The sequence below is a fragment of the Mixophyes fleayi genome, chromosome 10 (genome assembly GCF_038048845.1).
Source record: "Mixophyes fleayi isolate aMixFle1 chromosome 10, aMixFle1.hap1, whole genome shotgun sequence".
NCBI classification, from domain to species: Eukaryota; Metazoa; Chordata; class Amphibia; order Anura; family Limnodynastidae; genus Mixophyes; species Mixophyes fleayi.
In genome coordinates this window covers 62,367,125-62,381,152 of record NC_134411.1, presented here as the reverse complement: position 1 = coordinate 62,381,152, position 14,028 = coordinate 62,367,125, and the positions used below count along the sequence as shown (strand labels likewise).

General features: G+C 44.2%; 1 protein-coding gene across 1 annotated transcript in view; it reads right to left on the bottom strand.

The window, feature by feature from the left end:
• SLC6A2 (solute carrier family 6 member 2) overlaps positions 1-14,028 on the bottom strand; it is a 548,687-nt gene that overhangs the window by 59,669 nt on the left and 474,990 nt on the right. The window contains exon 11 of the mRNA XM_075188836.1: positions 13,555-13,655. Within this exon, the coding sequence (XP_075044937.1) occupies positions 13,555-13,655 (101 nt within the window). The remainder of the gene's footprint in view (positions 1-13,554; positions 13,656-14,028) is intronic.

Genomic DNA, 14,028 nt, shown 5'->3' with positions numbered 1-14,028 from the left:
TTACAATGCAAAACTCAAGTAAAAGTAGTAGTGGTACAGTGGTTAGCATTGCTGCGTCACAACGCAGGGGTCATGGTATCGACTTCTATAATGGTTTATTTTTGTGCATTTTGTATGTTCTCCCTGTATTTGCATGGGTTTCCTCCAGGTACAATGATCCTCCCGCACAGTGTAAAAACATACTGATAAGTTAAGGCTTCTGACAAAAATGGACCCTAGTGTGTGTGGTAGGGAATTTAGACTGTAAGCTTCAATGGGGGGAATGATTGCTGTGAATGATTCCATAAAATAACAGCTGTGTGCTGCCACCTTCTCTACAATAATTTAAAGTGCTTTTTAAAGTGGGAGAAATATGCTATATAAAGAATTATTATATATTATACAATATATTTAAGCATTAAAAATGATTAGTTCTATCTCTGCAATATATATTATAAGCTATAAGCATATTGTTTCTATTTACTTGCAAAATATATACTTTTAAATTTATATATAGTAGACTTTGGATATGACAATTTATAAGGGTTATGAAATATATATATTAAGCATTCTATAAAGAATTGGTGTATTAAGAAAAAAATGCTTTACTTGTTCTTGTGGAAGATCATTGGGTTAAATGGGAAAATTCTGTGCTCATGATACAATATTTAGCTTTGGGCTACTCTGCCTTCTTCTACTAAGAAAAAAATTACTGAATTATTTGAGAGAGAAAAAATATGTCACAGGTTACCCTACAAGAGGTGATGAGAAATCCTTAAATATCACAGATGCTAAATCTATTCCGGCAGGTGGCCATTTGGTACAGCATTATGGGGCATACACTGGCTGAGGTTAAAAACAGGATGTCACCCACACATTAAATTATCCTGCAAACCAAAAGAAAAGTAGAACTGCACAATAAAAAATGTAATTTATAGAAAATATTTAATCCATTCAATGCCAGAAGATGTTTTGCTGAAATAAACATGCGATTATATATTCCAGATTTAAGTGGATCAGATATCCCTTAGAAACCTTTTGTTAATGTTGTATTTTTACTACATTCAATTGACTGAGTGGAGAAAGCCTGTGTGTCCAGGCTAGAAAAAATATAGTAAGACTGTATGTGGTTGATCTATGTGGCACTGCTTGAATATTTTAGAAATGTGTACTTTGGTTGAGTTGTGCTGGGTAAACTTCACAGTAGTAATAGTTCCCACATGGGGCCTGATTCATTAAGGATCTTAAATTAAGAAATATCTTATTTAAGTCTCCGGGACAAAACAATGCAAGGGGTGAAAATCAGTTTTCTGTTTTGCACATAAGTTAAATACTGACTGTTTTTTCATGTAGCACACAAATATCAACTTTAAATTTCAGTGTACAAATAAGCTATGAAGTATTTGTGTGCTACATGAAAAAACAATCATGGTAGAACAGTAGTGAACCGATGCCATGGTCACTGGTGCTCATGGCAATAAAGGCGTTTGGAGGGGAGCAGAGAAAGAGGTGTCTCGATGCAGTCTACCCAAATCTTGGGATGTATAAACAGGTATCAATAATCCCTGTGTCTGCAGCATTTTCGAGATGTCTTCTAAGGACTGTGTTCTCATCAGAAAATGATGTACTTAGATTTGTTAAAGCGCTCACAAATATCTATCTGGATGAGCCTTGAAATAAAATTTAGTTTAACCCTTCCTGACAATACATATTTCACCAGCTTAATTTGTTTTAGTCATTTTAAATGGTATATTGTTTACTTGTAACTAGAGATGAGCGCACTCGGATTTTGTGAATCCGAGCCCACCCGAACCTTTCCGATCCGAGTCGGATCTGAGACAGATCCGGGTATTGGCGCCAAATGAAAACTTGAAACCAAGGCTGTGAGTCATAATCCCGCTGTCGGATCTCGCGATACTCGGATCCTATAAATTCCCCGCTAGTCGCCGCAACTTCACTCGGGCATTGATCAGGGTAGAGGGAGGGTGTGTTAGGTGGTCCTCTGTCCTGGTAGATCTCGTGCTGTGCTGTTTAGTTCTGTGCTGTGCTGTTTAGTTCTGTGCTGTGCTGTTTAGTTCTGTGCTGTGCTGTGTTCTGCAGTATCAGTCCAGTGGTGCTGTGTGCTGTGCTCTGTCAATTTTGAGTTCAGTGGTGCTGCTGGGTCCTGTGCTATGTCCTGTTCAGTCCAGTGGTGCTGTGTCCTGTGCTCTGTGCTTCTAAGGGCATAGTTATTTCCCCATTATTCCCAAGTGTTTTAAAAAATAAAAAAAAGTTATATATGTAAAAGCCCATTGGTACTGCAATATTACCAAGTTCACACATTCAACAGTAAAAGTTCAGTGGTGCTGTGTGCTGTGCTCTGTCATAGTTATTTCCCCATTATTCCCAAGTGTTTAAAAAATTAAAAAAAAGTTATAAAAAAAAATACAAAAAAATAATTAAAAAAAAATTAATTACAACAAAATTTGCAAAACCAATCCTGCAGTATAAGTCCATTGGTACTGTCTGCAATATTACCAGGTTCACACATTCTGCAGTATCTTGTGCTACATATAATGGAGACCAAAAATTTGGAGGATAAAGTAGGGAAAGATCAAAATCCACTTCCTCCTAATGCTGAAGCTGCTGCCACTAGTCATGACATAGACGATGAAATGCCATCAACGTCGTCTTCCAAGCCCGATGCCCAATCTCCTAGTACAGGGCATGTAAAATCCAAAAAGCCCAAGTTCTCAAAAAAAAGCAAAAAGAGAAACTTAAAATCATCTGAGGAGAAACGTAAAGTTGGCAATATGCCATTTACGACACGTAGTGGCAAGGAACGGCTTAGGCCCTGGCCCGTGTTCATGACTAGTTGTCCATCTTCACCCAAGGATCTTAGCCCTCCTCCTCCTCCCCCCCCCTACAAAAAATTGAAGAGAGTTATGCTGTCAGCAACAAAACAGCAAACAACTCTGCCTTCTAAAGAGAAATTATCACAAATCCCCAAGGCGAGTCCAAGGGTGTTGGTGGTTGTCAAGCCTGACCTTCCCATCACTGTACGGGAGGAGGTGGCTCGGGAGGAGGCTATTGATGATGTAGCTGGCGCTGTGGAGGAACTTGATGATGAGGATGGTGATGTGGTTATTGTAAATGAGGCACCAGGGGGGGAAAAAGCTGATGTCCATGGGATGAAAAAGCCCATCGTCATGCCTGGTCAGAAGACCAAAAAATGCACCTCTTCGGTCTGGAGTTATTTTTATCCAAATCCGGACAACCAATGTATGGCCATATGTAGCTTATGTAAAGCTCAAATAAGCAGGGGTAAGGATCTTGCCCACCTAGGGACATCCTCCCTTATATGTCACCTGAATAACCTTCATAGTTCAGTGGTTAGTTCAGAAACTGGGGCTAGGACCGTCATCGGTACAGGGACACCTAAATCCCGTGGTCCAGTTGGATACACACCAGCAACACCCTCCTCGTCAACTTCCTCCACGATCTCCATCAGATTCAGTCCTGCAGCCCAAGTCAGCAGCCAGACTGACTCCTCTCCAATACGGGATTCATCTGAGGAATCCTGCAGCGGTACGCCTACTACTGCCACTGCTGCTGTTAGTCGGTCATCTTCCCAGAGGGGAAGTCGTAAGACCGCTAAGTCTTTCACAAAACAATTGACCGTCCAACAGTCGTTTGCCATGACCACAAAATACGATCGTAATCACCCTATTGCAAAGCGTATAACTGCAGCTGTAACTGCAATGTTGGTGTTAGACGTGCGCCCGGTGTCCGCCATCAGTGGAGTGGGGTTTAGAGGGTTGATGGAGGTATTGTGTCCCCGGTACCAAATCCCGTCGAGATTCCACTTCACTAGGCAGGCGATACCAAAAATGTACAGAGAAGTACGATCAAGTGTCCTCAGTGCTCCTAAAAATGCAGTTGTACCCACTGTCCACTTAACCACGGACATGTGGACAAGTGGTTCTGGGCAAACGAAGGACTATATGACTGTGACAGCCCACTGGGTAGATGCATCGCCTTCCGCAGCAATAGCACCAGCTGCATCAGTAGCAGCATCTACAAAATGGCTGCTTGTGCAAAGGCAGGCAACATTGTGTATTACAGGCTTTAATAAGAGGCACAACGCTGACAACATATTAGAGAAACTGAGGGAAATTATCTTCCAGTGGCTTACCCCACTTAGACTCTCATGGGGATTTGTGGTGTCAGACAATGCGAGTAATATTGTGCGGGCATTAAATATGGGCAATTTCCAGCACGTCCCATGTTTTGCACACACCATTAATTTGGTGGTGGAGCATTACCTCAAGAGTGACAGGGGTGTGCAGGAGATGCTTGCAGTGGCGCGCAAAATTGCTGGACACTTTCGGCATTCAGCCAGTGCCTACCGCAGACTAGAGGCACATCAAAAAAGCATGAACCTGCCCTGCCATCACCTCAAACAAGAGGTTGCGACGCGCTGGAACTCCACCCTCTATATGCTGCAGAGGATGGAGGAGCAGCAAAAGGCCATTCAGGCCTACACAGCCACATACGACATAGGCAAAGGAGTGGGGATGCGCCTGAGTCAAGCGCAGTGGAGACTGATTTCCGTGTTGTGCAAGGTTCTCCAGCCGTTTGAACTTGCCACACGAGAAGTCAGTTCCGACACTGCCAGCTTGAGTCAGGTCATTCCCCTGATCAGGCTGTTGCAGAAGCAGCTGCAGAAAGTGAGGGAGGAGCTGGTAAAGCATTGCGATCCAACAAAGCATGTAGCTCTTGTGGATGAAGCCCTTCGTACGCTTTGCCAGGATCCGAGGGTGGTCACTCTTTTAAAGTCAGAGGAATACATTCTGGCCACCGTGCTCGATCCTCGGTTTAAAGCATATGTTGTGTCTCTGTTTCCGGCGGACACAAGTCTACAGCGGTGCAAAGACCTTCTGGTCAGGAGATTGTCCTCTGAAGAGGACCGTGACATGCCAACAGCTCCACCCTCATTTTCTTCCACATCTATGGCTGCGAGGAAAAAGCTCAGTTTTCCTAAAAGAGCCGCTTGCGGGGATGCTGATAACATCTGGTCCGGACTGAAGGACCTGCCAACCATTGTAGACATGTCTACTGTCGCTACATTGGATGCTGTCACAATTGAAAAAATGGTGGAGGATTATTTTGCTGACACCATCCAAATAGACATGTCAGACAGTCCATATTGTTACTGGCAGGAAAAAAAGGCAGTTTGGAAGCCCCTGTACAAACTGGCTCTATTTTACCTGTGTTGTCCCCCCTCCAGTGTGTACTCGGAAAGAGTTTTTAGTGCAGCAGGGAACCTGGTCAGTGAGCAGCGAAAGAGGTTGCTTCCTCACAACGTTGAAAAAATGATGTTTATAAAAATGAATAATCAATTCCTCAATGAAGTACAGCACTGTCCTCCAGATAGTACAGAGGGACCTGTGGTTGTGGAGTCCAGCGGGGACGAATTGATAATGTGTGAGGAGGAGGAAGTACACACTGTAGGGGGAGAGGAATCAGAGGTTGAGGATGAGGACGACATCTTTCCTCAGTAGAGCCTGTTTAGTTTGTACAGGGAGAGATGAATTGTTATTTTGGTGTGGGGGCCCAAACAAACCAATCATTTCAGCCACAGTTGTTTGGTAGGCCCTGTCGCTAAAATGATTGGTTTGTTAAAGTGTGCATGTCCTATTTCAACAACATAAGGGTGGGTGGGAGGGCCCAAAGACAATTCCATCTTGCAACTATTTTTTTGGCATTATGTGACCATTCAACAGTCGTTTGCCATGTTCAAAAAGTAAAAGAAAATGTCAACAAATTACAAAAATTTAATCAAAAGTTAAATGCCCTGTCATTATTTAAAATAAGAGGGTTTGACATGCTAGAATTAGTGTAGTGTTAATATGTTATAAACACTACACTTGGAACTTGGAGGAGGTATTGTGGGCCAGGTATCAAATTTAGTACCGGGGCCACCCCACTACATAGTCCAGAATTTTTTTTGGGGAAATTCAGACCTGTGGAGGGTTTTTTATTAATTATATTGTGGTGACCACTCCTCTACGCAGTCCAGATACATTTATTGGTGCGAATCATACAAGTTCAGGGTTTTAAAATTATATTGTGGTGACCCACTCCTCTACGCAGTCCAGGTACATTTTTTGGTGCGATTAAGAACAGTTGATGGTTTTCCTATTATATTGTGGTGACCCACTCCTCTACGCAGTCCAGATACATTTATTGGTGCGATTAAGACCAGTTGATGGTTTTCTTATTATATTGTTGTGACCCACTCCTCTACGCAGTCCAGGTACATTATTCAGTGCGATTCATACCAGTTGATGGTTTTCTTATTATATATATTGTGGTGACCCACTCCTCTACGCAGTCCAGGTACATTATTGGTGCGAATCATACAAGTTCAGGGTTTTTAATTTATATTGTGGTGACCCACTCCTCTACGCAGTCCAGGTACATTATTCGGTGCGATTCATACCAGTTGATGGTTTTCTTATTATATATATTGTGGTGACCCACTCCTCTATGCAGTCCAGGTACATTATTGGTGCAAATCATACAAGTTCAGGGTTTTTAATATATATTGTGGTGACCCACTCCTCTACGCAGTCCAGGTACATTATTGGTGCGAATCATACAAGTTCAGGGTTTTTAATTTATATTGTGGTGACCCACTCCTCTACGCAGTCCAGGTACATTATTCGGTGCGATTCATACCAGTTGATGGTTTTCTTATTATATATATTGTGGTGACCCACTCCTCTACGCAGTCCAGGTACATTATTCGGTGCGATTCATACCAGTTGATGGTTTTCTTATTATATATATTGTGGTGACCCACTCCTCTACGCAGTCCAGGTACATTATTGGTGCGAATCATACAAGTTCAGGGTTTTTAATTTATATTGTGGTGACCCACTCCTCTACGCAGTCCAGGTACATTATTCGGTGCGTTTCATACCAGTTGATGGTTTTCTTATTATATATATTGTGGTGACCCACTCCTCTACGCAGTCCAGGTACATTATTGGTTCGAATCATACAAGTTCAGGGTTTTTAATTTATATTGTGTGACCCACTCCTCTACGCAGTCCAGGTACATTATTGGTGCGAATCATACAAGTTCAGGGTTTTTAATTTATATTGTGGTGACCCACTCCTCTACGCCGTCCAGGTACATTTTTTGGTGCGATTAAGACCAGTTGATGGTTTTCTTATTATATTGTGGGGACCACTCCACTACGCAGTCCAGAAAGATACCTCGTTGCAACGTTTTGGACTAATAACTATATTGTGAGGTGTTCAGAATACACAGTAAATTAGTGGAAATGCGTGTTATTGAATGTAATTGAGGTTAATAATAGCGTAGGAGTGAAAATAAGCCCAAAAACTTGATTTTTGAACTTTTTATGCTTTTTTCAAAAAAAATCCGAATCCAAAACCTTAAATCCGAACCAAAACCTTTCGGCAGGTGTTTTGCGAAACAAATCCGAACCCAAAACATTGCGGAAATCCGAATCCAAAACACAAAACACGAGACACCAAAAGTCGCCGGTGCACATCTCTACTTGTAACTGAGCTTTCTTGCAGCATAGTCATGTAAATATCTTTTTTCATTTTATGTATAATGCAAATGGGAAGTACATTCTTCCATGACTGTTCTCACAGTTTTTTCACACAATTAGAGCAATCCCAGAAAGTTACCAAAATGTAATCAGCTTGTTCTACTGAGTACAGTGATGTCACATATATCTTTTGGACAAGGACTGACAAATTATTAGAGTCGAGAACATGGGTACATAGTTTAATTTTGGACTTTTTACAGCACAAAATATGTGGCTGCTGCACACTGGCTCAAAGCACTTGGGTACTAAACATATTTATAATGGATGCCAGGCTTACAATATTGGGATGGTTATGAGAACTGAGGGATGGATTAAGCCCTATGGAAAACAAAAAGCTTTGTGTGGGTACATATTCAAGTTTGAGCACTAAGGGTTAACAAAAGAAGTAGAAGGGTAATGTGCAAGCAAGTGTCATGATGGGGCAGGCCTAATGGATCAGTGTAAAAGAGTGGGGGTGGAGTTATCTCACTTTCTTGGCCCAGGACAGCAAGGGATGAGTATCAGCATATTGTCTGTCTCCCTGTCCTGTCTTTCTTTGATTTGTTGATGCTCAGATCCCCCCCTTTATTCTTTATTGCTTTAGCTATTTTATCTCTTCCCCTCTTTCTCTCATTTCTTTCTTCCCCTTTTTTTTTAATTATATTTCCCCCTCCTTTGCTTGTTTTCCCTTTAACTCACCCCCTCTTTCCCATCCCCCCCCCACCCTTGTCTTCTTTTTGTTTCATTCAGTTACCCTACTGCTTATAGATTCCCAGTTATCTGTCAGGAGTGACGATGTGGCCTCAACCTTAATCCGGCATCGCGGACGTGCTGCGGCTGAAGCAATGTCTGCACCCCACCCTGGCCAGGGTTAGTGCACCAGTGCACCACACAGCGGATGAGGGGTACCCCCCTGCCCGTCACACGAGGAGAGAGACCGGAGGTGATGGATGTCACTCCAGTGCGGCACTTCTGGCAGTGGCGCCCGGGACGTGGACGCATCTAGAGCATTTCTGCCACATCAAAGGAGAGAGGGGCAGCCGGGACGCTTTGTTAGAGGAGCAGGGAGATCCCTTCCGCTGCATGTTCTAGGGAGACAGCCAGATATCCTGCTAGGGCGGTTGGAGGAGCAATATGCCGCAGGCCGTAGAAAGAGTAGCATCTTCAGCCAGGACGATGAAGCGCCCCAGTAGAATACCTAGGCCTCGCAGTGCTGCTTTGGTGGCGGGAGCAGCGGCGGAGGCGCCTAGGGTGGGGACGCTCATGGATGAGTCACTGGTGGTATCGTGCAGCAGGGCATCCAGTTCCCGATCTCCACAGGGTGGCAGGAGTCGCTCTCGCGCTGCGTTGGTAGAAGATTGGCAGGGGTCGCTGTGTTTGTTTGACACGGATGGAACTAACCTCTCTTTCCCAGCAGATGAAGTGGCGGGCCAGGCAATGGATGCTGATCAGTATTTTTGCAGCGGCAGTTATCGGTAGAAGCTACTGCACTAGTCAGGATTCTGAGAGTTCTGGCGCCTGCCCTCCCAAGTTGATTAAAACGCTGCGCAAATATTTTGTCCCACAGAAGGTTGTGCATAGGACATGTGGGCACTGTATGCATAGTAGGGCTAGCCGGCTCACAGGATCCGAGATGCGGCACTGCAAGAATACGGCCATATATACAAGGGTTTGCGCTTCAGTGTGGAATAGGATCCTTAATGGGCGGTTCGTGGACATGTTCACTTACCAAGAAGGTCAAGAAAGCTGCAGCGGCGGCACTAGCGAAGGGCAGTGGCAGCGAGGCTAGTTTTAAAAGTTACAAAAATTGGTTGAGCGGAGCATATTTGTTCATGGCATGTTACCTTGAGTCTTGCCCTGGGGAGTACATGGAGGTGCTGAAGTACCTTCATATGATACAAGGGATGCATGTCTCATTTCGCCCGGGTATTTCGCTAGCGTATGACGAGGAATTCAGTTCAAAATACACCACCCGAATCTATTTGGGTCCAAACACGTTTACGGCCTGGCTTAAGATTACGGAGGAGGGATGGGGTGACCCTGTACCTGCAGCCAAAAGGCGTCCACCATGGCGAGGGAGGCCTGGCATGACGTTACAGTGGAAAGGGCAATGTTATGCCTTTAACCAGAGGCATTGTAAACGAGGAGCCACATGCAAGTTCACTCATACCTGCTCGCTCTGTAGTGGGCCCCACACGCCCAGAGACAGACCAGCAAGAGGGGGTGGGGCAGGGATCTCCCCAGGGGGTCGCTCACTATTAGGATGACTTCCTGGTGATAGGCCCGGGGCAGTCTGCAACCTGTGGAGAGATTCTATTTTCCCTGGTCTCCCAGTTTTACTCTTTGGGGGTTCCGGTTGCGCATGATAAGGCAGATGGTCCATGGATCGGCTGTCTTATCTGGAAACTGAAATTGATACTCAAAGGGGCCTGTGTAGATTACCTGCCAATAAGGTTGGCAAGCAACTATCGTTAATCGGCGCTGTGTTACACTTCCCAAGTATACAGCTGAAAGAGGCACAATCCTTTTTGGGGCTAATTTTGCCTGTAGGCTTATACCAATGGGCAAAGTATTTTGCCACAAGATAGAGAGGATGACCGCCGGCTTCTCACGGCCCCACTGTCTTATTCCTTTATCACAGGAGATTAGGGAGGCCTTGCGAGTGTGGAAACTGTTTCTTCAGGATTTTAACGGTGTCCGTGCTTGGCCTGAACCCCCAATTTCAAGATGTGAGTTCCAGTTATTCAGGATGCCATAGCCTCAGTTGGGTTTGGGGCCTATTTCAACGGTGATTGGTGCAAGTCGTAATGACCCGGTGCTTGGCTCCGTGCTGGTTGGACAGCTAATTTGGTCCTGCTAGAGCTTTTTCCCATCATAGTTGCAGTGGAACTGTGGGCAGCTAGGTTTCAGGGCTAGCAGGTTGTCTACTGGTGTGACAACCTGGGAGTGGTCCAAGCAATTAATAAGCAGAGCGCTTTCTCTGCCCCAGTAATCCGCTTGCTCCGAAGACTGATATTGTGCTGCCTGTCCTATGACATATCCTTTATGGCTCGGCATGTGCCTGGGGTTGAAAACAGTTGGCGGATGCTCTGTCCATGGGGAATTCGGACAAGTTTCAGATGCTTGCCCCGGAGGCGACTCCCAATGGTTCTCCCTGGCCCGTTTATGTCGGGTAGATTGTGAGGCCGGAATAAGAAGCCTGACAGAAGCCTCGTTAGCTCCTTCTACACTACGTAGATATTGGGCTGCCTGGCGGGAGTGGCTCACTTTTTGGAATGCGATCCCGGGGGTCGGTGGTGATGGGCACAACAGGATGCAGGAATTTGTGTGGTCCGGCTATAACGCCGGTAAGATTAAGGCAGCGATATCTGCCTTCCTCGCAGGTATCTAATTTTTTTTCCAAGCTATATGGTTTAGTTGATGTGACTAGGGGTTTCTTAATTGCTAGGGCATTGAGGGGCTGGGCAAGGAAGCGACCCGTTCTACCTGATTGCAGGAGAACTATTAGGAATATTGAAAGATTTGTTAGGTGCGATATCTGGTGTAGCCCGGGATCCATATGAAAGCAGTCAGAGCAAGTTGGTTGCCTCCGGGCGGTCTGCCCCTCTCTCCGGGATGGTAGCTCAGGACGTAGTGTTATCACCTCATTCGATATCTTGCAGGGAGCGGCAGTCCAAGACGGATCAGATGGGTAAGGGGCGATTTAATCGGTGCAGGTGGCCTCTAGCTTTTCGGAACTGGTGCATAGTGATGGGTCCCCTCTCATGCGGTATCAGTTCACATTGGTCTTTAAGTGCACACTGGACGCCTTAAGTTTGAATAGCTCGCAATTTGCACACATTCATTTAGAATTGGTGCAGCCATGTCTGCAGCTGTATGGGGAGTCAGGCATATATATTCAGGATTTGGGCAGACGGAAACCCGCTGTATATCGGCGATACGTGAGTCCCTCCCTTCTCTATTGAACTTTTATTATCCTCCTTTTCATGGGTGGACACAGTTGTTGCTTGCTGCTCTTGGGTGCAGGGGCGCAAAGGGATTTTTCCGTATTTTCCCTCTAAAAGTGGACCTGATTGGCTATTGGTACCACAAGATTTTGACGGTTTTTACCTTCACCTGTGTTGCTCATCTTCTTCTGCTCAACCTTCGGCTAATTCTTTTTTGTTTCCTCCTGATCTCTCCCAATTTTCCTTCTCCTTGGAGTGGGTCTCGTTTGTCTCGATGTGCAGTGGCTTCGGTGTTCAAAGGCATATGAAATTGCTATGTTGCTGTGTGATGCTTTAACAGTGTTGTTTTTGCTGCATGGAACTCCGCTGAAGATCTGGATCCTTGTTCACTCATTTGTGTACTGGACGGCGTTTCACTGTGCGGCTGGTGACACAGCTGCTTTCCCCTGCCTGGTAGTGGTATCCTGGTAGTGGAAGGGAATGAGGAGGCAGAGTTTTAAAGGAATACTGTCTAGAAAAATAGCAGAAAGTGGGGTTCTCCATATTCTTGTTATACATCTGGGGGGTAAAGATTTTGGCAACGCTAAATCTATTGAGTTGCACCTAGCAATAGTGTCAGACCTAGCATGGGTACATGCCTCCTGGCCTGAATTGTTCCAGTGCTGGTCCGACATAGTTCCCCGGCTAGTGTGGAGATCTTTTCTAGACGAAAAATGGCAGACTGTGCCCGTAAGAAGGTGAATGCAGTCATAGCCAGGTATTTGCGGTCAATTGGTGGGCTATGAATTGAGCATCCGGAAATAAGGTTTCAGAACCCGGGCCTCTACAGGCCTGATGGGGTGCACCTAACAGATATAGGGTTAGGTATTTTTATTGGAGAGATTTATGAGGCGTTAGGCAAATGGGTTAAGTGGTAGAATGGTGGTGGGCCTAGGTTCAGGAGGGAACCTGGCATGGCTGGTGAACACTGTACAGGATAAGCAAAGTGGTAAAGCACACTATTATAGTAGTCAGGCTTTCTGAACCCGTGCCCTTCAAAGAGGCGGCTTAGGTTCGGTGCAAGTACAGCTCATCTGGGCTGACTTGCGGTGCATTACGATTAGCCCAGAAGGGTGCGAGTTCTGGTATGCCTGGGGACGGCTGTCTCCCTTCAAGTTTAAGAAACAGTGTGCGCTTATTGATGGATAAGGTCGAGTACAGTGTTCTCCTGCCACCATTGCAGTTATGGTTTAATTTAAATAAATAAGAGTTATTTGCCAACAAGTTGGTGGGTGTCTTGATTATACATTACTTAAGAGTTAAGACTATATGAGAACTGAGGGATAGAGTAAGCCTGAGTGAAAACTAAAAGCTTTGGGTGGATCACTAAGGGTTAACAAAAGGAGTAGGAGGGTAATGCGCAAGTAAGTGTCATGAAGAGGCAGGCATAAGGGATCAGTGTAAAAGAGTGGGGTGGAGTTATCTCATTCTCTTGGCCCAGGGCAGCAATCCCTCCCACCCATCCCGGGGTCTTGGGGCAAAGTCAGGGGTGTAATGGAACCATAACCAGGTCTCCCCTGTACCTCAGCATTGTAATATCACTTAAAACAGGTATCTGTTATTATTGATAGGGTGCAGGGATGATATTGATCATGTCAACCCTTCATGGAGAAAGTCACTGTTGACTTCATAGGGTCTCCAAATTGGATGTTCAGTGCTCACATACTTAATGAAACAGCTCAGGGACACACTACTGGAATCGTATGCAGTAAGTGCAATTCCATTTTGGAGGGGACATTGGAAATACCTCATTACAGGGAAAACAGATCCATGTTACATGGTCCAGATTTACTACTGGCATTCAGGAAATGATTAACTGTAGGAAATGTGTTAAAATATTCTCAGATCCACGACAGCTATTATTAATTGGAAACTGAACATACTGTGCTAATCTGCACAATCTATGTTAAATACAGTGCATAATAATTATAAATCATGGATCTTTGATGTGTTTTAATTCTAAGTTTGTTTTTACTAACCAGAAGGAAAGCAGGGCTCACAAATTTCCAACAGAGTCTCCAGTAGAGGCCAGGCTTGAAACCAAGCATCTTGTAGATGTCATCACTAAATCTGTCCACACCTGTAAAGAGACACAAACATACTAAGACATAACTAAAAAGTGCATTATGGTAAAAAAAAAAGCGTATTTATTAAATAATAAATAAACATACCTTAAAATTATATTTGTATTTATTTTGGGGGGAAAAAAATACTTTTTCATTCACCCACAATCATTTGACTTGTAAATCTAATAAAAATGTTTCAACTTACTTTTTTTTAAATGTTACATAAGGATTAATAAGTATATTAATAAGTTAAGAAGAAATGTGGATTTTTATAAACTGAAGAGCATATCTAAATGTTACATAGAAATCAATAAATATATCTAAATAAGAACATTTCAGGAAATACTAGTCTAATTATGCTTTAATTCATACCAATCACATTAGATA